This window comes from Diceros bicornis, chromosome 6 (assembly GCF_020826845.1).
Source record: "Diceros bicornis minor isolate mBicDic1 chromosome 6, mDicBic1.mat.cur, whole genome shotgun sequence".
NCBI lineage: Eukaryota > Metazoa > Chordata > Mammalia > Perissodactyla > Rhinocerotidae > Diceros > Diceros bicornis.
Window position 1 is genome coordinate 78,535,156 of NC_080745.1, and position 24,484 is coordinate 78,559,639.

Genomic DNA, 24,484 nt, shown 5'->3' on the forward strand with positions numbered 1-24,484 from the left:
TTTATTCTCATACACTTAAATATATTTGTGAGAATTTTAGACAGAAGTTATTTTTATTTCAGGAATAATGCTATTTGAGTAACAGAACTAAATTGTAGGTCATGGAAAATTAATGAAAGGCTTCCTAATTTTAAGTACTGTATCTTTAATTTGGCCAATGATTGTTTTATCATATTTGTCTTATTCTTTTATTTCATTTTCTGCTTTGCTGTTTTCTGTATTCTAGCTTGTGATGAATGGAAAATATTACCTAAACCAAATCTTCATAGAGATGTCAACAGATTTGGACACTCTGCAGTTGTCATTAATGGGTAAAAGAAATACATTTATCAGTCATACTATCCACATATTCTGTTATTCTTTTAAAAAATTATTGTTTATACTTAATGACATCGGATTTTATGTATCCCTACTCTACTGTGGAATACATTTTGGTTCATTAACCATATCCGTCATTTTTTGTTTAAATATATTTAAGGGGCAGGGGAATAGTCAGAGGAAAGGTGCTGAGATAAAACTTCAGATACTTGAAGAAAATCTTCCCGCTTTCTTTCCTTTTTCCATAGATCAGATAATGAATGACCTCCTGAAAAAAGATCAAACTGAAATGATAGAAAGGCTAGGCCCATATTTCTGTGAATGAGAGCAAGGGAAGTGAGAAGAATTAGATTCTCATTTTAATTCTGTCATTAACTAAATGCATGATTTCTGACAATTCTCTTAACCTCTCTGGACTTTCATAAACTTATATGCATTGGGAACTTGGACTGAAAGATCATTAAGTTACCTTCTTCCTTTAAGTTACTATGGTTTTTCTATTTCTATAGCAAAAATTTGGTAATGTGGACCAAGTGACAGTAAACAATATGTTAGCTCATTAATTAGCTTAAAATTTGTAATTCATAATGACATTTTTATAAGTTTATTCTATTACCACCTTATTCTAATTAGGTAATAATTCTCCAATATGATACTAAAAGCGGGTACAAGTTCACCACAATGAAAATACTACTGACATCAATTGGCTTTCAAAATAGTAGTAAATGAAATTCAGATGGTAAACATAAAACCTCTAGGCTTCTCTTTGATCAATTTGTGTTTGGTTAATTTTTATTTTACTTCTTTTAAATAATAAAAAATATTACTGAAGCATTTTCTGATCTTTTCTATTTATTGTATTAATAATATTTTTAGAAATAAAAATTATACTCTTTTGATTAATTCAGTAATTATCTGGGCTTTTTTTTCCAAATTGAAAATTTTAAAATATTTTTAATTATTTTACTCTTGGTCTTTTTATTTTATAAAAGCATAGTAAAACACTGTAAGAAGAATTCTGTATTTAATATCTAAATTCTATGTCTACATTCAAAAGTTGTAATTCTAGATAGCAAATCTAAAGTATATCTTATTATGTATAGCTAGTGTTTATTTCTAAAATAATTGTTTCCTACTTTGATAAAATAATGTAAAATGTAAATTTAAATTTATTTTTAAAACTAATTTTTTAGACAGAGACTCTTTTTTAATGTTGTTTCTTTAAGATTCTTATCTTGTTTCTAATAGGTCCATGTATATATTTGGAGGATTTTCTAGTGTGCTCCTTAATGATATTCTTGTATACAAGCCTCCAAATTGCAAGGCTTTCAGAGATGAAGAACTTTGTAAAAATGCTGGTCCAGGGATAAAATGTATTTGGAATAAAAATCACTGTGAATCTTGGGAATCTGGGAATATTAATAATATTCTTAGAGCAAAGTGCCCTCCTAAAACAGGTATAGTTTTATTTTCTTTTCCTTCTCTCTGGCGCAAAACTTCTATACTTGGCTAGAAGTAGAAATACATTTTGCTTATAAGAATTACCTTAGTAGCTTTCAGAAATTAAAAACTCATAATCCTCTAATTAGGAATTGTGTGTTTGAACTGAGCAGTGATTAATAATTTAATATCTTTATTAGCTTTTTTTAGTCTTTTTTGAATTCTGTATGTAATATTATATAATAATATTTTATATGTAACGTGGTCATATATATATGTGAATTATTTTCTGATATAAGCAAAAAATGCTTTCAAATACATCCTTTCTAAGAAATACTGTGTTCTTCAAAGTTCTTCACTTTAAAGTGTTCTTCAAACAAATAAAGTGAAGTAATTTATTCTACATTTGGTAGTTTTTTTCTTTCCTGAATTATTGCCAAGCCAAACCATAAAGTTAAAAAATTTTCTATAATTTTGATGACTAATGTTCTAGTTTAATATTTCTTATAAAATATTGAATAAATAAATCTAATTTATAAAAAGTTGCTAGTAAATATTTATGAATGAATGATTTGGATAAAAATTATTCAGTTTTTTAAATGGGGGGGCTTTTATCCATTTTTGATGCTACAATTAACAAATGTATTTTCAAGTTTTGCTAATCTGTAATAACTCAGATGTCTCTAAATATCTTTATGAAGAATGATAAACAGTATTTGTTATGATGTTTTCTTTTAGATGTATAGTAATACATTTGTTTAGTAAAATACCTATAAGTCTTTTTCCCCTTCCATAATGTGTAAATTTTAAATGGCTGTAGGATCCTAAGGTTGAATAAGTGAGATGAGGGTAGAAGGTATCTAAAACCCTGTTAAACTACAATTAAACTACAAAGTTGACTTCATATTGAGGAAGTTATTTTGATACTCATGGTCAAATTTATGGTTTAAAAATGTCTTAGTGATTCTTAAACAGATTTAAAAATGTGTGAATCAAGAAGTGTGACATTTTCTTTTTCATCCTGATGTGTTCTATCTCCCATTGGTATTACAGGTACTTCTGATGACAGATGTTACAGATATGCAGATTGTGCCAGCTGTACTGCCAATACAAATGGGTGCCAATGGTGCGATGACAAGAAATGCATTTCAGCAAACAGTAACTGTAGTATGGTTAGTATTTATGGGTAAATGATGATGTAGTTAACATTGCTGCTTTATAATCATTAGCTTACCATTTAATAGCACTGCACAAAATAGCACTTCACACATCAAGACGTTTAGAAAATATGTAGGGAATCGCTTACTTCTTGGTACATTGTAAATTTAGTCTGTAGTTTGTGGCTCAAATTTGTCAGTCTAGATTCCATTTTGAATCTAGTAACTTTTACTTCCTTTCATGAGTGAGACTGGGAATATTCTTTCAAAACTGATTTTAAAAAAAAGACTGTAACTGTAAACATTGTCTTCTGTGCTGATGGAAACAGGATTATATAGGCAAGTATTGAAATCATTTCTGTAGGATTCTTGTCAGACATGCATTAATAGTGATGTGGTCTAGTGTTTTGTTTAAATACTTTGTGTGTAAGTTCAACCTGGGGGATTGACAGTGGTAGTTTTCCTTTTCTCTGTCTTTAGATCAGTGGTTCTCAACTGGAGCCAATTTTGTGCTCCAAAAGACATTTGGCAATGGGTGTAGACATTTTTGGTTGTCACAGCAGTGGGGCTGCTACTGGCATCTAGGAGGTAGAGGCCAGGGGTGCTGCTAAATACCCTACAATGCATGAACAGCCTCTCACAAAAAATAATTATGTGGTTCAAATGTCAATGGTGATGAGATTGAGAAACTCTACTTTAGGTAGACTATTGAAAAAATTATAAAATTAATACTTATGGTAGATGAAATGGAATTAGCAGCAAAAATTAACCTTTGAAATGAGTAGTGTCAAAATGTCCCATATTTTTTAGAAGATGTCAACAAATTGAAAGAAAAATTTTAAAAAGTATTAAAAAGCATATTTAGTAGGATTAAAGATTCTTTTATTGGGCTATAGCTTAAAAAACCGAATAGTGTTCATTAGATTTCCAACTAAATGTAATACATGTTATTTTTTCTTTTTCTGAATTTTTGTTAATCAACCAAAGTATCCACTTATTTTTTAAGATACCAGGCAGCGGTGAAAAGTAAAGAAAAGGGAGTTTGAAAACTATAAAAATTTTTTATTGTATCATCTAAAAATTTTCTCCAGTAACCAGTTATATCTCAAAATATTTGTTTTATGATTCTATTCTAAAATGATACTCAAAACTTAAAATGGAGGAAAATTTTCAGTTTATTGACTCATAAGATTGAACTCTTTTGCTTTCATACATATTATGTTGGTATATACTTTCCAGTGATATAAGTCGCTTTAATAACAATATATACTTCAATTTTATTTGAGTTTTAATGTTAGTATGACATGATTCGGCTTTGAAAATTTGAATTACTTTTTTGTATTTGCATTGATATTCATATAATGGGAGTTATTTTAGTGAGTAATGTGGAAATAGGAGTTAAGTAAGATAAAGCATGGGAATAAGGGACTAAAATGGAGAATGTTATTAGATAAAAATTGCAAGCAGATTTTATTTAAAGCTTTGTTGGATAACTCTGAGTTAATTTGTGTTTAGACGTTTACACTAAATGAAAATACGCATATCTCAAAAATTGTGTTATATAAATTGCTGTCAGGTATTCATTTTATAAAAAGGCTTTTTGCTTTATATTTTATTTTTGATGATGATGTGTTAACAAGGGAAGCACTAGGTGAGATAGTATAAGTGAGCAGATGGTACTCACTTGTAATTTAGACTTTGATGTAATGTGTCTTTTAGACAGTTTTATCAGAATGTCTGGTGATTAAGCTAAAACAAATGCTAATGGATACAGAAAGATCTATGAGATTTTAGTGCAAATGATGTCCATGGATATCCTATTTCATTATTTAGTCATATTTACTGCAAGTTGCATATTTTGTGCTCTACTAGCTCAAATAACCTACTTACTTCTCACAGATTTTCTTTTAAATTTACATCTAAATATATTAGAGTGAAGATCAGTAGTGTAATGGTTACTCTTCATAGTCTGTATACTAACGTACATCTGGTTCATTAGGCCAAAAAATGCTAGCCATGTTTCAGAATAGCAGTCAGCTTTCTTCCATCATTGATTCAGTTAGCCCTGTGTGTGACTGAAATATAATTTCATCTGTTGTACTGGTTCAGTATCAATAAATGACTATACTCTTCTTAATGAGGAGCAGCAGAGTTATTTGGATGGTGACTCTAATGATGCTGTTGGTATTCTAAAGACTGGCATTGAGCTGCTATTCTTTCTCTTAATCTAGCATGTTGTTTAGCCCTTCTCTTGTCATTTTTATAGGTTATTCTCTTTATCAGATGATTCAAGTAAATTTGCAGTTAGCTGGCAAATGTTTGGAACTGTACTCTAAAGATCATATAGAATAATACTAAGATTTATATGCTATATGAAAACAAAATCTATGAATCAGAAAAAATAACAGGAAGTTTCTATCTTCCCAGTGAAAATGTGGTGGTTGAATAAGAGTCACAAAATAATTTGAGATTTAAAAAAGAGTATCTTCTGTGATTTTTTAGAATGAATAAAGGTAAACACTAGGATCTATGTACTTTTTATCTGTCATCTTATAGTGTATGTAATTTGCTCTAAAGAAATTAACATCTTTGGAATGGAGGTGACTGCAATGTAGTTTATGTAAGACGGTATAGTAGTTTATAAATAAATATTTGGTGAGTGACTGTTAAAGTATTTAAGAGGATAAAAATTTCATTTTTATACGTCTGATAGTTATAACCAAATTTTAATGACTGAAAAGAAATATTTAGCTCCCTTATGTGAGAAAGCCTGAGGTGAGCATTTATACCTATAGAAAAAAAGAATGAAGCAAGGCTCAGGGTGCAACATTAAGTCCTTTGTGGTTTTTCTCGAAGAAGAGTCATAGGAGAGTTTAACTTTTTCAGGTTCACAGATCAAAATTTAACTTTTCAAGATCAAAATTTAACTTTTTCAGGTTCTTTGCAGGCTACGTAAAGGAAATGTGACAAACACATACATGAGAAACATGAATTAACCAAAACCATTATTTAGTGTCCATGGAAGTAAAATTAGTTTGAATTATTAAGAAAATAATTTATCTTTTTAGATTGTATTGGATTTTGATAAAGCATCTCTTTAATTTTTTGTATTTATCATTTCTACTTAATGCCAGGGGTTTGCACGATAGTTTTCTTATGACTGGAATTCTTTCATGTGATCATTAAGAGAAATGACTGTGCATTGGCTTTATTTATTGAATTGGAAGCCTGTTATCAGATTCAATAGAAAAGGTTTTTATTAGGTGGTTTCTGTTTCAAATTGTATAATTTGTGCTTTTTTTTCAGTAAGCACATATTCCAATTCCAAGAAGTATAATTTAACTAAAGAAATGAATAAGATTCTGATTCAGTAGAACTTGATTTGGGGTTAGAAATCTGTATTTTATAATTTACCAGGTGATTTATGTATACGCTGAAATTTAAGAATCATTGCCGTACAAAGGTGAAAAGTAACATGCTTTATCTTTTAACTTTCTAGTCTGTGAAAAACTACACCAAATGTCATGTGAGAAATGAGCAGATCTGTAACAAACTTACCAGCTGTAAAAGCTGTTCACTAAACTTGAATTGCCAGTGGGATCAGCGACAACAGGAATGCCAAGCTTTACCAGGTAAAGATTTCGATTTGGTAAATGAGTTTTATAGTCCACAAATGAATGCCATCATAGTAAAGAGTCTTTAGTAAGAACATTCCCTTTTATAAAATTAAATCAATAGCAAATAAACAAAAATATTGGAGTAATAATAGTATTGTTTCTACAAGACAAGTTTGATGTTTGCTTCCAATTCTTCTAAGATGTTCAAGGTTTGTTATATTTATTATCCTATTGATTTGAGCGGAATCCTTTTCAATTTTAAAAAATTATGTCTTAAAAACATAGAAAATAATAAGCACTCAGACTAATATCCAGGTTTAACAAATGTTAACATTTTGTCGTATTTAATTTGTTTTTTAGTGCCTTTTATTTTTTAAATTCCAGGAACTATTTTTACTGACTGAGTGCCTTTTTATTATAAATTGTAACATTTACAATAAATATTACATGATTTAGTGAGAAACTAAGTTGTGCCAACCAGAGCAAAGTTCATTTTAAAAAGCAATTTTAATTTGGTTTTTACAGTTAACACTCTTCTTAGTAGACCCTAAGTACTCTTCCTTTTAAATATAAAGGAAAAAAAATCAGAAAATCAAAAGGTAATGTAGAGATTTAACTAGTTCCATCTTATTGTTATACAGATAATCTGAGACGTGTACTGGTTAAGTGACTTGCTCAAAATTGCATGGCTTGTAAATGGCAGGCATAACTATTAACTGTGTGTTTTATCTCTGTTCTCTGGGCGTTTTTGCCTCTTTCTATCCCATGGTTTTTTGTTTGCTTTTTAATTTTTTCATAGAAAAATTTCTGAACCTATGTAACTATAAAAAGTATTGGGAAATTCCATCACAAGATTTATGTCTTTCTTACAAGTTCATGTAATAAAATAAAAATTAGATTGCCTTTAAAAGTATCATTGAGGTGTTTCATTCGCATTTTCAATTTTGTATATATACTGACCTTTAAAGCTTTTAAATAGTGATATATGCATATGTGTTCACTATGAGAAAATTAGAGAATATTAGTGCAGTAGGCAGGATTTGAGGAGCAATACTGAGATGACACTAAACTTGAAAGTAATATTGATTTCTAAATGTTAAACTCTAAAATCAACATATAGGACTGTAAAAGTACTTACAAAGTATCTTTAAAAGAGAGAGTAGGGCAGGCCCTGTGGCATAGCGGTTAAGTGCGCGTGCTCCGCTGCTGGTGGCCCTGGTTTGGATCCCGGGCGCGCGCCTCTGCACCGCTTGTCTGGCCATGCTGTGGCGGTGTCCCCCATAAAGTGGAGGAAGATGGGCACGGATGTCAGCTCAGGGCCAGTCTTTCTCATCAAAAAGAGGAGGATTGGCGACAGATGTTAGCTCAGGGCTGATATTCCTCACACACATACACACACACACAAAAAGACGGAGTAAATTCTGGACCAAAATAAGATTTGACTGAAGGAATGTATATGTTTAAAGAAAGATTGCATCAATAAGAAGGGAATTTGGTTGCCAGTGGAAGTTTGGAAAAATAATAGCAAAGTTATATTTGGTAGTATTCATCTATCATTGCCCAGAAAAAAATGCTGGTTTGATATAAGGGCTCCACTTGACCAGGCTATTATTTTGGAGAATAATGAATACAATACAATAAGTACAATAAAACATTGTATTATACACTAACTTTCCTTGTTCTCTGTTCATATTTACTAAGCAACCAACTGCGTATACATAATTTGGTTTCCATTCAGCTTGTTTTAAGGAAGTGATTGCTCTAAATGGAGGGTGCAGTCTACAGAGCATTTGCATTTTTCCATGAAAATTTGTGAATTGCATTTTTTTCATTGCTCTCATATAAACTTGGCAATTTGAATTTATCTCACTGAACTTATTTAAAAATTAACTGCTGTCCTTGTAACTCTAAAGCTGAGTTGATGCTCAATACTACAAAAGCCTAAAACATCAAAACATTTGGTTCAGTGGTGTAATTTAGCGTGGTCTCAGAGGCCCATGTGTTTGTTTTCATTTGTATGATTTGTCAACCAGGTATTTTGTATCTCATTAAAAAAAAGGAGACAGGCAAAAATAATCTAAATCTTCCTTGACTCAGTAAGATAAGAAAAAGCCATAATTTAACAAACTTTTGCACTGTTTGCTTAAAGTGATTTGTTACTTTGGATTCCAGAAGACAAGGAACGTTGCTATATGTGTAGCCAGAAAACGAAAGCAAAGGTGTTTTAAACAATCTTATTAAATGATAATTACAGTTTATTGAGGGATTACTCTGTTCCAGGCACTATTCATGGTACCCAATTTAGTAGGACAGCAGTTATTAAGAACAGCAGTCTGCTGTTCATGGACCCTTGCAGAGGGTCCAGGAGGTCAAAACTAATGATACTAAGATATTATTTGCTTTTTTTAATTTTCATTCTGTCATGGGTTTACTATGGAGTTTTCCAAAGGCTAGGTGATGTATGATTCCAGTAGGTAGTAGAAGCAGATATGAGAATAAAGTTGTCTTATATTAAACCAACATTAAAGAGATTTGCAAAAATGTAAAACAGTGCCACTCTTTTCACTATTTTGTTTTTTGTTTTGGAGACTATAATTTTTAAAAAATAAAATATGCTATTTATTTTAAGTTGTAATGTTTTCCCTTCAACATTTTATTATGAAAATTTTCAAACATACAGAAAAATGGAAAGAATTGTAGAGAGGACACCCAATACCCACACCCTAGATTCTACAAAGAACATTTTGCTCTGCTTTATCCCTAATCTCTCTGTCTGTCCATCCCTCTGTTCATTCATCAATTCATCTTAATTTTTGATGCCAGGGGCGTAATTTGAACTGTCAGCTGCTCTCTCTTAGGGAGAGAATTTGATGGTACATCTCTTTTAGACCTGTGTATACCATAAAGGGGCAAGACATCCCCGAAGCTGGAAGAGTGTTTGTAATGAATTTTTTTTTTTTTTTTTTTTTTTTTTGTGAGGAGATCAGCCCTGAGCTAACATCCGCCAATCCTCCTCTTTTTTTTTTTGCTGAGGAAGACGGCCCTGGGCTAACATCGGTGCCCATCTTCCTCCACTTTATATGGGACGCCGCCACAGCATGGCTTACCAAGCAGTGCGTCGGTGCGCGCCCGGGATCCGAACCAGCGAACCCTGGGCCGCCGCAGCGGAGCGCGCGCACTTAACCGCTTGCGCCACCGGGCCGGCCCCTGTAATGAATTTTTAAATTATAATTTTAAATTAATAAATAAATATATTTTTAAATGATCGGTTTTAATTTTTAATATAGTCAAAAGCAATAGATATAAAATGCATAATGAAAGGATCTGTGGGGTCCTCAATAGTTTTTAAGAGACCAGGGGGTCTTAAGACCAAAACATTTGAGAAATTCTGTTTTAGAACAGTTCCCTGAAGTTTGCACTAATGCATCTAAGGCCTCAAGGACAAGGGACACTGACATATTTAATGTGATAATGGAAACTAAAATGTAGTCAAACTTCATGGATCAGTTGATCCACACATCAACCGTGTGTTGATGAAACACTGCTTTGTTAATTAGTGCACACTAGAGCATAACTTGATAATGTATTTATAAATCTGTGTTTTAGAAAATAGGTGCTGTTTTAAGTTTAATTTGGACTCTTAGGATAAACCACTATTACTGAATAGTATGTTTAAACTTTAGACCTGAATAACTGTGTAAAAATAAACATTAGAAAGCAAAGATTATGGCTTCTTTACTAAACATAAATGAAATGAGACTTCTCTCCCCGCAGATATAATTAAAGAATCAAAGAACCCAACTTATATCAAAATAGTACACCTGGGCTATGGAAATTAGATTTGGAGGATAATTAGCTGCACTTGTAGAAATAACTTTGAAATTGCTTTTGTTTTGTGCTGGTTATTTTTCTATTAAAGTGGTCTTGTGTTATGTAAATTGGACCTTGGGACGTAAATATAGTAGTGATTTTACTTGTTGTGATACCATATGCCAAAACACTAGATTTATAGGAAAACCTAGCAAACAGTCAACATATTTTTACCTATGTTATAGAGCCATAGCTTATCTTACATTTAAGAATTAAAGAAAGAATTAGGATCTTCTGTTCTTATTCTCCACCAAACTATTAGACAAATTTTGTTTAGTATATTATATTGATATATTTAAATTTTTTATTGTTAAAAATTATTTAAACAAATATAGAAGTTGTATTAGAATTCTGAAATAATTAAAAGATACACATGCTTTTTGACAATCTAAATTGAGATATAATTTTTTTTTTTGACTAGCTCATCTTTGTGGAGAAGGATGGAATCATATTGGGGATGCTTGTCTCAGAATAAATTCCAGTAGAGAAAGCTATGACAATGCAAAACTTTATTGCTATAATCTTAGTGGAAATCTTGCTTCATTAACAACTTCAAAAGAAGTAGAATTTGTTCTGGATGAAATACAGAAGTATACGCAACAGGTAACAGCTATACTTGTTTATATTATGGAAATATGCTGACTATCCTATAATTATTGGCTATGATTCATTCTTTTTGTTTTTTAATAAATTATTTTCACTAAATCTTGAAAGTAAAAGTGGAACTGACTTCAAAAGTGAACTGGTAGAGGACTCATTCTGTATGTGTATTTGGCAAAGTTTTCTAAATTACTCATTCATGTTTTGCACAGTACACCACTGCATTATCTTACCAAGAAGTCAATTCATATACGTAAATACACTTAAAATACATATGCATATAATTTAAGAATCTACTTTGAAGCATAATTACTTTGTAACTTGAGATGTCCCTTATAATTTAAAACAGTAGACCAATACACTAGCTATATTTGCACCATTTTTTGTGATTGTGTGTGTGTATTGTGAGTTAGGTTTTTGAATTATACTATTTTTCTAGGTATGGATTTGCTTGAAATAATATAATAAAGGTTAGCAGGACTAAAACCGATTTTTAAAGTTTGTGGAATATATTGGAACATACAGCACTTGGAAATAGTTTCAATTTTCTGGACAGTTGTTTCATGGAAAATATTTCCATAGAAAATGGAATATTTCTTTGAAAACTGTGTCAAAATATCATTTTATAAGAAATTTCTAAGAGGAATTTATAGTTTTTTTTTAATAGTTCACCTGAGCACAGTTTATTTAAAAAAATTAACACTGTATTTTTCATATTGCCCACCCTTATTCACAGTTGAGACCTTGAAAATCTATTCATTTTCTATTCTTGGGATGGTAAAATATAGTCAACTCTGAAGAGTAGATTTTGTAAGATATTTGGAAATAATTTACTAAATCCAGTTTTGAATACCTTATTTAGTTCATACGCTTACTTGAAATATACTAGCATAATGTAAACTGTCATGGCATCATAGCAGATTTTTGTATTTTGTTTCAAAAATAAAATTAGAATTCAAAATAGATCAGGTGAGTGGTAAGGCTAAACAATAACAAGTACCTTAAAATCTGAGATTAGTATTAGATTTGGCCTGGGGTTTAAGATAAATACACACACACACACACACACACACACACACACACACACACACACACATAGACACCCTTTGGTAAGTAATATACAAAGTGGCACAGTTTCTATACATCCAGTGAAGGATGGACCAATATTCATTCATTTAGAACACATTTATTGAGCACCTTCAGTGTACTTGGCAGTCTACTGCTTGCTGAGAATAGAGATCAAAGGACAATCACTGTTTTCAAAGAAAGACAAACACAATTATACTGAAGCATGATAACTGCAATAATAGATACACACAGGGTGATCTACGAAGATAGAGAGTGGATATCTAGCCAGTAATGTGGACTTAAGGAGTTTCCTGGAATAATGCCCTAGCTAACTTTTGCAGGTTGAGTTGGCCAGCACATAAAGATATTTGTAAGGAGGCCATAGAAGCACCTATGTTTTTTTTCCGTTAAGTTGTCTTGTTTGAGAGCTACTAGTCTTATGGCTGGAGGATAAGATGCATGTGATGTCATGTAGAGACCTACTGATTTTTCCACATTTGGAAAAATGTGAGAGGGTATATTTGTAAAGTTTTACTTTTAACCATATGGAGCATACACATAAGTTAGGATCTGTTTATATTCTTGTGATACCAGGAGCTTCATTTCTTTAATTACAAAATTGAGGGACAGTTACCAAAGAACATTTGAAAGTAAGTTCTAGTGAAGATGTATCACTTATAAAGAGCTTATTATTGGTAGATCCACATTCTTTGAGTTATAGAAAGTACTAGTGTTTGGCATTAAAGCTCTATTGCTTTTATCCTTGTTTAAAATATATTATTTTTAGTTCTTGCACTATAACTTTGAAATGTGCTATTTTAGAAGTTGCATATTTCAAGATTTCTTGTGTTAGTTGCTCTTTTTTTCTTGCTTATTATTAGAAATCATCAAGATTGGACTAACAATTATTTTGGATGTGTGATGAACTTAGATTCGGTAGTCTGTGGACTAGCATGCCCTATAAATTAAGAATGTTTTGTTTTATTAGAAAGCTGAGCTTTAGCAAAATTTCAAAGGTCGAGACTTCTGCAAGGCAATGTTCCATTAAGCCTATCTTTATCGAAAATGAATTATATTCTGAGTCATTGCAGTTGTATAAATTTAAGATAACCCTTCCTTGGCAAATAAAGATCGACAAATTCATGCACTTTAAAGAGATACCCTGGATCAAATAATCATTTACTTATCGGAAATGGCTAATGAAATATTGCAATGATTTATGGTGTGCTGTAGTAAATTTTCATAATATAGTAATTTATCTTTCATTTTCAACTGCCTGTCTAGTTCATTTACTGGGTAATAGTTACTTTAAATGTTTTATCAACTGCTTCATTTTTCTGTTCCTCTCCTCTTCCTCTCAGATTTTTATCATGATGAGCTAGGAAGTAATATTTCATTTTAAATGACTTGTCTTTACTATAGATAGTTGGAAATATAGGCAGAGTTACTGTAATGTGAAGCACAATCATTAATCTGAAATATCTATGTTGGATTGACTTCTGCTGTCATTATCAAGAACTGTAAAAATGTTATAGCTTTTATGTTATCTAAATATCTTTCAGAATAGTGTATGAAATATGTGATGATCACAAGGCAAAGCAGCATGTGTATTTTTGTAATTACAAGCATTATTTATTAAATACTATCTCCGTCTCAGGAATTGGATGATGGAAAATAACCATCTCTGTTCTAATGAACTTTGTTCAGCAAAACTTATTGACTACCTACTATGTATACAGTACTGTACTAGATGGTATGAGATCTATTGTCATAATGAATATTCATCAGATATTTTAATTTTATCTAAGAAATATTTGTTGAGTGTTTACTATGTGAAAATTGTCTTATTTATACACTTTATAAATACACTTGTAAGTTTATAGCTATCTTTATAGGCTCTCTAGGACCATTTGTACAAATATTTAGAATAAATACTGAATATATGTTATTTCTAGTTAAAGATTCAGATGGAGAGACAGTTTTCTCTGACAGTCCATAATGTAAAAAGGATGATGTGGAGTTTTGAAACCACCTCACATTATAATATAATATCATTAACTTAGTGACTTAGAAAATAAATATATCATCATGTATATTAAAGCAGAAGTGTTTAGAATAATGTCAACCAGATGACAGAATGGGAGTTTCCAGCACTTATCCCCTCATGGAAACATTGATTTGAACAACCATCCATATACAAAAATACCTTCACAGGAGCTAAGGAATCCAGGTAAGAGTCAAAAGACTCTTTGAAGAGGGTAGAAAGACAATTTCACATTGCCTGTATCATCCCTCTCCCAAGCTCATGTAGGGCAGTGAAGCATGGTGAGAGATATCCTCTCCAAAAAGGAAGGAGAGTGAAGTGAGCACCCAACTTTGCTGCAGACACCAACTCTAGGCCTGTTCTCATGAACTCCAATACCTAGCTGGTCCTTGTGGACCCAGGCACCAAGCACACTTCAGTGCCAGACTGGCCTCCATGGCCTCAGGCTCAAGGCTGGCACTCATGGACCCAGAATCCTGGCCAGCCCGCTGTGGCCCTAGACTCCAGCAGACCTAGGATCCAGGCTCTCCCCAATAGAACTCAGCACTGGGCTGGTCCCTGCAGGCCCACCCCAGAAGACTCAGACTTCAGGCCCTCCCCTGTGGACCCAACATTCAGGCCTGCCCCCAGGGACTCAGCCGCCAGGCTGTCTTCCACGGACTCAAGACCAGGCCTGCCCCCATGGGTCTAGGCACCAGGCCTGCCCCAGTGAACCCTGGCATCAGGCTAGCCCCTACAGACTCAGGACCAGGCCCATACCCGTGAGCCCAGGTGCCAGGCTCTTCCAGGCAGCAGGATGGCCCCAAGGGACTGAGGCTTAAGACCTACCCAGTGCCAGGTCAGCCCCCATGTTTCCTTCAGACTGGCCCCCACAGATCCAGGCTCCAGACTGGCCCCTGTGGACCCAGGCTGTAGGTCTGCCATCATAGACCCAGTCACCAGGCTTATACCAGTGGATCCTTGTGCCAGGCTGGCCTCCATGGACCCAGGATCCAGGCCCACACCCATAGACCCAGATGCCAGGTCCACCTCCGTGGACCTAGGTACCTGGCCAGCTCATGAGGACCAAAGCTCCAGACCCACCCCAGTAGACCTAAGCTGCAGGCTTGCCCTTGTGGACCCAGGCACTAGGCAGACCTCTGTGGACCCAGATTCTAGGTTTGCTCACCCAGTGACCTAGCCACCAGGCCAGCCCACCCAAGCACTCTAGCAGTAAGCCTGTCCTTGGACCCTACTACCAGAATCCCTGGATGGGCTGACTAGTGAAGGGCTTTTCTTGCTGAAGCCAGTTTGTAAAGACTGGAAGAAGTGATTACTTCTTGAAATGCACAGACACTACACAAGGCCATAGGGATCACAAAAAATCAGGGAAACATGACACTACCAAAGGAACAAAATAAAGCACCAGTAACCAACCCTAAAGAAATGGAGATCCACAAACTGCCTGACAAAGAATTCAAAATAATCATCTAAAAGAGGCTCAGTGAGCTGCAAGAGACATAGATGGATGGCTAAATGGTATTAAGAAAACAGTACATGAACAAAATGAGAAGTTCAACAGAGATAGAAACCATAAAAAAGAAACAGAAATTATGGAACTGAAGAACACAGTGACTGAACTAAAAAAACTTCATACAGAGCTTCAACAACAGACTCAATCAAGCAGAAGAAAGAATTAGCAAGCTCAAAGATAAGTCATTTGAAATTACCCAGCCAGAGGAAAAAAAAAGAAAAAAAGAATGAAAAAGAGTGAAGAAAGCCTGTGGGCTTATGATTGACCATCAAGTGAATCAATATATACATTATGGGAATCCCAGAAGGTACAGAGAAAGAGAAAGGGGCAGAAAACTTATTTAAAGAAATAATGACAAGAAACTTCTCAAATCTGAAGAGGGAAGTGAAGATCCAGATTCATGAAACCCATAGAATCTCACATTGATTAAGCACACAGAGATCTTCACCAAGACACATTATAACAGAGAGCCCAGAAATAAATCCATACATTTATGATCAATTAATTATCATCAAAGGTGCCAAGAACATACAGTGGGGAAAGGACAGTCTCTTCGATAAATGATGCTGGGAAAACTGGATATCCTCATGCAGAAGAATGAAAGTAGACCTTATCTCACACCATATGCAAAAATCTCAAAATGGGTTAAAGACTTAAACATAATACCTGAAACTGTAAAATTACTAGAAGAAAACGTGGGGGGAAAGCTTCTTGACATTGGTCAGGACAATGATATTTTGGATATGACCCCAAAAGCACAGGTAATAAGAACAAAAGTAGGCAAATAGGATTGTATCAAACTAATAAGCTTCTGCACAGCAAAGGAAACAATCAAGAGAGTAAAAGGACAACCTATGAAGTGGGAGAAAATGTTTGTAAACCATATATCTGATAAGGAGTTAATGTCCAAAATATATATAAGGGACTCAAACAACTCAATAGAAAAAATAACCCAGTTAAAAAATGGGCAAAGGACATGAATAGACATTTTTCCAGAGAAGACATACAAAGGGCCAACAGATATATGATAAAAAGCTCAATATCACTAAACATCAGGGAAATACAAATCAAAACCAAATTGACATACCTCACACCTGTCAGAATGGCTATTATCAAAAAGATAAGAGATAACAAGTGTTGGCAAGATGTGGAGAAAAAGAAACCCTTGTACACTGTTGGTGGATATCTAAATTGGTATAGTCAATTTGGAAAACAGGATGGAGGTTCCTCAAAATATTAGACATAGAATTACCATGCGATTCAGCAATCCCATGTCTGGGTATATATCCAAAGGAAATGTAAACAGTTTATCAAAGAGATATCTGCACTCCCATGTACATTACAGAATTATTCATAATAGCCAAGGTATGGAAACAACCTAAGTGTCCATCAGTCGATAAATGGAAAAAGAAAATGAAAAGTAGATAGTATAATGGTGGTTACCAGGGTCTGGGGGGTAGGGGAAATGTGGAGATGTAGGTCAAAGGCACAAAGTTTCAGTTTTGCAGGATAAATAAGTTCTGGAGATTTAATATACGGCATGATCACTATAGTTAATAATATTATATTGTATACTTGAAATTTATTGAGACTAGATCTTAAATATTCTCACCACACAAAAAAAGTAATTATATGAGGTGATGGGTATGTTAATTAGTTTAATTGTGGTAATCATTTCATGATGTATATGTATACCAAAACATCACATTGTACACCTTAAATGTACACTATTTTTATCAATTATACCTCAAGCAAGCTAGAAAAAAATTAAAAAATAAAATTCTGGAAAAAAGTCTAACTTTAAAGCAGAAACAAGAAAAGAAAAAGATAGAGGTGTTTATAATCTAATAGAATTTTGTAAAGACAATAGGTTAGACCAAGAGTATATCATTATTTTTTGATTATAGTAAGAACATATTTTAAAATTGAGTAATGATTAAAATAAGGTATATAAATACAGAATATATTTTATTTTCAAGTTGCTTTTGAAATATTAGAGCAGTAAGAATATTTAGTTTTGTGGCATTCATCAACCTCCATTAGTTAAATTTTAGGCACAAGAGTCAGAGATTTTATCAGTTTTTTTGATTTCTTTAATAATGAAAGTAGATGACATAAATTTATCTAAAATTGCGTGGAAGTCGTAATGTACTAGTAGAAGTCTGAACTAGGAGTGTGGCAATTATTCTTCTTACTCCTTTTGTGAACCTGAGTCCTTCACTCAGCCTCTATACACTGTTTGCTCATTTTGTTTTCTATTTTCTCACAGTGCATATGATGGCAATTTAGCTTTAGATTCTTACTTCCATAACTGATTACATTGGTAGCAGTAGTAGCAGTAACAGCAGCAGGAACAGCAATATGTTAAGTTTTTAATGGTCTTGTGTCATAAGGTCGGTATTTATATCCGATATTTATATCTCCATTTTATAGAAGAGGCAACTGAGGTTCACAGGGCTAAATAACTGACCCCAATCATGTAGCTAAACACAAATCTATGTTTTAAAAATAGTATTCTATTCCACATCGTTCTTCAAAATGTGCGGGAATTGTTAATTATCCTTGGTACTAGAAGTCATTAGAAAGGCAGTTGTATACATTTTCAAATGTGATTTCTAAGGCTATGAACTATTTGCTAAGGAATATGACAGTATTTTTACATCTAACCTTTTTAATGCCCCTTTGGCTCTTGTTTACAGAAAGTATCACCTTGGGTAGGCTTGCGCAAGATCAACATCTCCTACTGGGGATGGGAAGACATGTCTCCTTTTACAAACACAACACTACAGTGGCTTCCAGGTGAACCAAATGATTCTGGGTTCTGTGCATATCTAGAAAGGGCTGCAGTGTCAGGCTTAAAAGCTAATCCTTGTACATCCATGGCAGATGGCCTTGTCTGTGAAAAACCTGTAGGTAAGTAGTCCACTAAACTAATATTTTTTAAAAATATAATATTTTCTACCCTTCTTTCCACCACCCTTTTCCAGGGTGTGATAGTCTATGGGCCTGAAATAACTTTCGCTATTTCTTTATGATACTGTACAAATATATTTTCCAGTTTCTGCTTTTATGCATTTTGGTTATATAGCCAGAAGTGGAATTGCTATATCATATGGTAATTCTATGTTTAATTTTTTGAGGAATTGCCATATTTTTGCCGTAGAAACTGCACCATTTTACATTCCCTCTGGCAACGTACAAGGGTTTCAGTTTCTCCAAATCCTTGCCAACATTTTTAAAAAAATAATAGGCATCCTTAAAGGGTGTGATAAATATATTTTATATAAAGATTTTATAGTAAATTGTTTTATTTTTATTGTTTATTTATATCAGAGACATATTCACTGACAGGACATTTGCTTTGATAAGGTGTGGAACGTTTATGGAAAAGATTGTAGCTAGGAAAGGAAATGATGATAGTGTACGTAGTATTTAGGCGATAGGTAGAAAAACTAGGTTATGTACTTCATTTCTATTTATAATTTTTTAAATTATACAACTTTATGCACTTTGTAAAGGATTTAAAATTCCCAAGGAACTATAATTTTCAAATTTGATAATAAGTTTAAGAAATATTGACATGTCATCTTCATTTTCATTTACCTTATGTAATTTTTGCTGTAATTTGTATCCCACCCTTGGCTTCACTGAAACAGTTCCTAAATAGCAAAACAAATGAAACTCATATACTTCTGTTAAAGTACGGTTAACAAGTAAAATAATTATATTTGTTGATTTATTCCAGTTAGTCCAAATCAAAATGCAAGGCCATGCAAGAAGCCATGTTCTCTAAGGACATCATGTTCCAACTGTACAAGCAACGGCATGGAGTGTATGTGGTGCAGCAGTACAAAACGATGCGTTGACTCCAATGCTTATATAATCTCTTTTCCATATGGACAATGTCTGGAGTGGCAAACTGCCACCTGCTCTCGTAAGTACTTATCTAGAGTGACTTTTCATTTAACAGCAACACAAATCTCTTTTCTGTGATGGAAAGATGAATTAAACTTTTGAGGGTGTTTTTAAGAAATGAGAAAAAATATTGTTACAGCTAGTTTTAAAACCTATTAATCCTATAAGCCCTTGATTTGTATTGTACCCTCATTTTGAATTCCACTAAATATCATACCAAAATGTTAATATCATATTAACATTTTGCCACATTTGTGCTCCCTGCCAACTCTGAGTGTATGTTGCAAACAGCATAACACTTTATGAAAGGGCTCACTTCAAGGATCACAAGTTGCTCTGCTGTGCTTCTTTAGGGTCCTTTAATCTAGCACAGTTCCCATGTCTTCTTTTTTCTTACATGACTGTGATATTTTTAAAGAATCTACACCAGTTGTTTTGCAAGTTCCCCAATTTAGATTTGTCTAATTGTTTCCTCATAATTCGATTCAAGTTAAGCATTTTTTTGGCAAGAATATATATCAGCGCTGGTATATCTGCTACAAACGCAGGATGCACCATCCTGGCATCACATGGAGAGTCATATCATCAGGGCAGTACTGGACTTGCTGTGCGTTGTGCTTCAGGTGCCCCTTGCTGGTCTCATGTTTTATAAGGACTGTGGGATAAGGATGCACCTGACTGAGTCTGTGATACTGGGTACTGTGTGGTTAGGCGAGTGGCCTTCCTTGCAAAGACAAATTGTGTCAGGATGCACTGCCGAGGGAATTGCATAGTACTACTGATAGCACTTGGTGCCCTTGTAGGACTTTGAGACCACATGCACCTCGTTTTCTTGGGAGAATGTTGAAGCTACTGGTCTCAGCTAGCTCATTGTTAGCGGAAAATATGGTTTATCTTCCCACAATCCACCCTCTGACACTGAGGCTCATCAAAAAGATGCCTATCCATCAGGGACATGAATTAATTGGTCTGTTCAGATGTGTAATAAGGTAGAAAGGATTATTACTTCCACTGCTCTAACCACCTGCCTCTCAGTGTTGAATGCTTTCATTCATGTTCCACTAATTGGGGTCTGTTCCTCTTGTGATTGATTCAGACTTTCTGCCCTTTTTTGGGGGAATAATATGCTTTGCAGGGGCCCAGGAGTCACCATTCCATAGCCTCGGTTAGCTGCAGAATCACCTAAGATAAAGTTGGAGTCCAAGTTTATTTCCTTTCAGAAATCCTTTCTTTGAACAAAGCAAAACATCCGTTCACTTGCTAAATCCAAATAAGCATAGATAAAGTGAGAGGAATATTTTGTTCCTCTTCAGTTCCCCACGTCCCAGCTTGTGAATGTCTAGGAAGCTTGCTAGGACAGAAGGACCAGGAGTCCTTGTTTTATTTTGCTTTTCTCCCAATACTTTTACCTATAATAAGCAAGATTTGCAGTGAGTGAATCCAGTTAACATGTGCCAGGCCAAAGAAACTGCAGCAGCAGTGAAGTCAAAGGAGATAAAATAGCAGCCACTTGAGGTCCAGTATCAATTAGACTCAGGCATGTGTTGTAGTTGAACGATATTCAATGGGATAGGGAATAGTTTCAATCTTTTGAAAGTTTTGGTCTTTACAAAGGATCACCAGAGTATCTTGTCATCTAATTCTGTTTCCTTTCTCCTAACAATTGCTCTAAATTAATACAGTATTATCTCTTCTCTTATGCCCATCTTTGTAATTCTTATAGGTCCGTTCCAGGTTTCTGCTTCAGTCCACTGGTTTTCCTCTGTTCCTTTCCCTCCTGGAAGCAGCCACTTGCAGGTTTCCTAGAAGTGTGGGCCATAACACAGCTTGTTCTTGTAACTTTCTTAAGTACCTTCTGGACTTTCTTATCAGCCCATTGGCTTCCTTGCATTCTTTCCATAGGAGGAGCCACTGGTAACATGACCGTGATGAAATACAGAAAACTATCCTAGCAGCAACATGCATTGTCTGCCCATCCATTCTTCCTTCCATCCTTCTTCTGAGCTCTCTTGTTTTTCTTCTAAGAGGTAGGCTGTTACAGTTAGCAATCAGCAGTTTCATAATTCTGAGATCCCTTTTGGTGATGAATCTACTGTTTGAGGCTTGCTTCTGGGACCCAGTAGCCCTCGGACGACATGGTCACCCAGTTATTAGCCCTTTTTGCTCCGATGAGTGACCTTCTCATTTAGAGGTAGCCCAGCTGCCTAAGACAATGCAGGTGGAGTCTCACTGGCTTTTCCAGACCTTCCATCCCTCCCAAGGAGAGTGCCTCCATGTCCCGAGGGTCCCACTCAAATCCATGTTTGCTCCATATGGGCATCACTATTACATGAAGAGCTGAGACAAAACAGTAAGTGCCACAGTACAGGCTAGAATTCCAGGCTGTGGCTGCTGGGTACATTTGTTCCCCGAGGCTTTTGGCATCAAGTAGAGAGGTATTCCTGAGATGGCATGGCTGGATGTATTATGGGTTTAGTTCCCTGTTGCTATCCCTTTTTAGGAACTTTGATAAAGAATGGGGATGTACCTGATCAAGTGTGTGGCAGTGGGTTATTGCCGGCATAAAATAGTCTTGCTTGCACAGAAAACATTTTGTAACTAGGAGCCAGCTGCCTAGAGGAGATGAATACCAGTGCTGGGGACTTTTGGGAGGTTGAGACAGAGCTTAGCCTCTCCTGCCTCGATAGTCATGTTTGTCTCTTCACAAACGTTAATGTTCAGTGAAAGAAGCCAGACACAAAAGATTACATACTCTTTGACTCCATTCAGATAACGTTAAAAGATAGGCAAACCTACACTGTGTTGTTTAGGAATGAATATTTAGGTGGTAAAACTATAGTAAGGCAAAAGGTTATTCTTATAAATGTCAGTGGATACTGCTGGGAAAAGATTAGGGATGCTAATTAGGAAAAGGATACACAGAGGCAATGTTCCACTTCTAGGCTGGGTGCAGGTACAGAGTATTTATTTACAATAATTTATTAGTCTGACATTTTTCTTTATGTACGTCTCTGCATATGTGTTATATTTCACAATAAAAAAGGCCAAAAGGTAGGGAAAAGGAGCTTGGAAACTTTCCAAGCTCTTATACTCTTAAGAAGGTCCTAAAAATTATTTAGAGTTGTGTTTAAGTTGTCTTCTCGGCTCACAAATCTTTCTTGTATTTCATTCCTTCCTTCTCATTTATTCATCTTTTGGAGAATAGTCTTCAGCAATTATTTCCAAATAAATTTGTGGCTAGTAAGCTTTTTGAGTCTTTGCATGTCTGAAAGTATATTTTTCGTGTTCACTTGAATGATAAAATGGCTAGAATGTGAAGTTCTAAATAATTATTTCCTCAGAACTTCTAGCATTCGGTGTTGTGGATGAGAATTCTCATGCCAATTTAATTTTCATTCCTTTGTGGGACATCTTTTTTTTCCCCCCTTTCTTTGAGAACTTTTAAAATTTTTCTCTCTATCCTTGGCATTTAACATTTTGCAGTTTGTTTCAATTCAGTTTTTCAGTAATTGGTGTGGATTTTTCAATCTGAATCTCTTCAATCTGAAGAGCAGTTTCTTTTTTTTACCTGCTAAAAATATTCTTTAATGTCTTAGATTATTTGTTTTCTTCTATTTACTCTTTTTGGAAATCTTAAAATAGTTGTTGGGATTTCTAGATATATCTCAGTATCTCTTGAATTCACTTGTACTTTTCATCTCTTTGTTTTCTAAGATTCAGATATTTTTCCTTTTTTATTTGCTTAAAATTCACAAATTGAAGAAAAGAAATATATTTTAATACAAACTTTGCCTAATGGTTTTTAAGAAAGCTTTCTTAATAATTGGAATTATTAATAATTGATATATTTTAAGTAGTTATTCTATTTGTGAAAATGAATTCCAAGGGGATCATTTAAAGCAAGCATAGAAGATTTACTTCTTAATATATAAAAGTTAAAAAATTGCAATTAAATTAATATAGTGAAAATGGAATAATAAGAAACATGAGAATATAGTATACATCTCACAAATCTATATTTTTTCCAATATTTTACAGGTTATGTACATTCTCACTTTAAACATTTTTTTTCTTAGCAGTTAGGGAAGGTAATCTTTTTTTTAAATTAATTAAACTTTATTTTTTAGAGCAGTAGGTTCACAGCAATATTGAGAGGAAGGTGCAGAGATTTCTCACATATCCGCTGCCCCCACACACGCGCAACTTCCCCTACTATCAACATCTCTCACCAGAGTGGTGCATTTGTTATAATTTATGAACCCACATTGACACATCATTATTGCCCAAAGTCCATAGTTTACATTAGGGTTTTACTCTTGGTGTGGTACATTCTGTGGGGTTTGACAGGTGTGTAATGGCTTGTGTCCATCATTATGGTATTATACACAGTACTTTCATTGCCCCAGAAATCCTTTGTGCTCTGCCTATTCATCCCTCCCTCCCTCCTAACTTCGGTCAATCAGTAATCTTTTTACTATCTCCATGGTTTTGCCTTTTCCAGAATGTCATATAGTTGGAATCATACAGTATGTAGCCTTTTCAGCATTGGCATCTTCACTTAGTAATATGGATTAAAGTTTCCTCCATGTCTTTTCATGGCTTGATAGCTTGTTTATTTTTAGAGCTGAATAATATTTCATTGTCTGGATATATCACAGTTTATCTACTCACCTACTAAAGGACACCTTCATTGCTTCCAAGTTTTGGCAATTATGAATAAAGCTGCTATAAACATCCAAGTGTAGGTTTTTGTGTGAACATAAATTTTCAGTTCATTTGGGTGAATACCAAGGAGTGTGATTGCTGGATCATATGTTAAAAGTATGTTTACATTTGTAAGAAACCGTCAAACTGTCTTTCATTGTGGCTGTACTTTGTATTTCCACCAGCAATGAATGAGAGTTCCTGTTGTTCACAATCCACATACTCACCAGCATTTGGT

At 34.1% G+C, this 24,484-nt stretch overlaps 1 protein-coding gene across 3 annotated transcripts in view; it reads left to right on the forward strand.

The window, feature by feature from the left end:
- Window positions 1-24,484, forward strand: part of ATRNL1 (attractin like 1) — a 739,265-nt gene that overhangs the window by 154,586 nt on the left and 560,195 nt on the right. For all 3 annotated transcript variants that reach the window (XM_058544074.1, XM_058544075.1, XM_058544076.1), the window contains 7 exons: window positions 227-311; window positions 1,567-1,775; window positions 2,812-2,930; window positions 6,415-6,547; window positions 10,824-11,005; window positions 18,327-18,540; window positions 19,373-19,561. In XM_058544074.1, coding sequence (XP_058400057.1) covers window positions 227-311; window positions 1,567-1,775; window positions 2,812-2,930; window positions 6,415-6,547; window positions 10,824-11,005; window positions 18,327-18,540; window positions 19,373-19,561 — 1,131 coding nt within the window. The remainder of the gene's footprint in view (window positions 1-226; window positions 312-1,566; window positions 1,776-2,811; window positions 2,931-6,414; window positions 6,548-10,823; window positions 11,006-18,326; window positions 18,541-19,372; window positions 19,562-24,484) is intronic.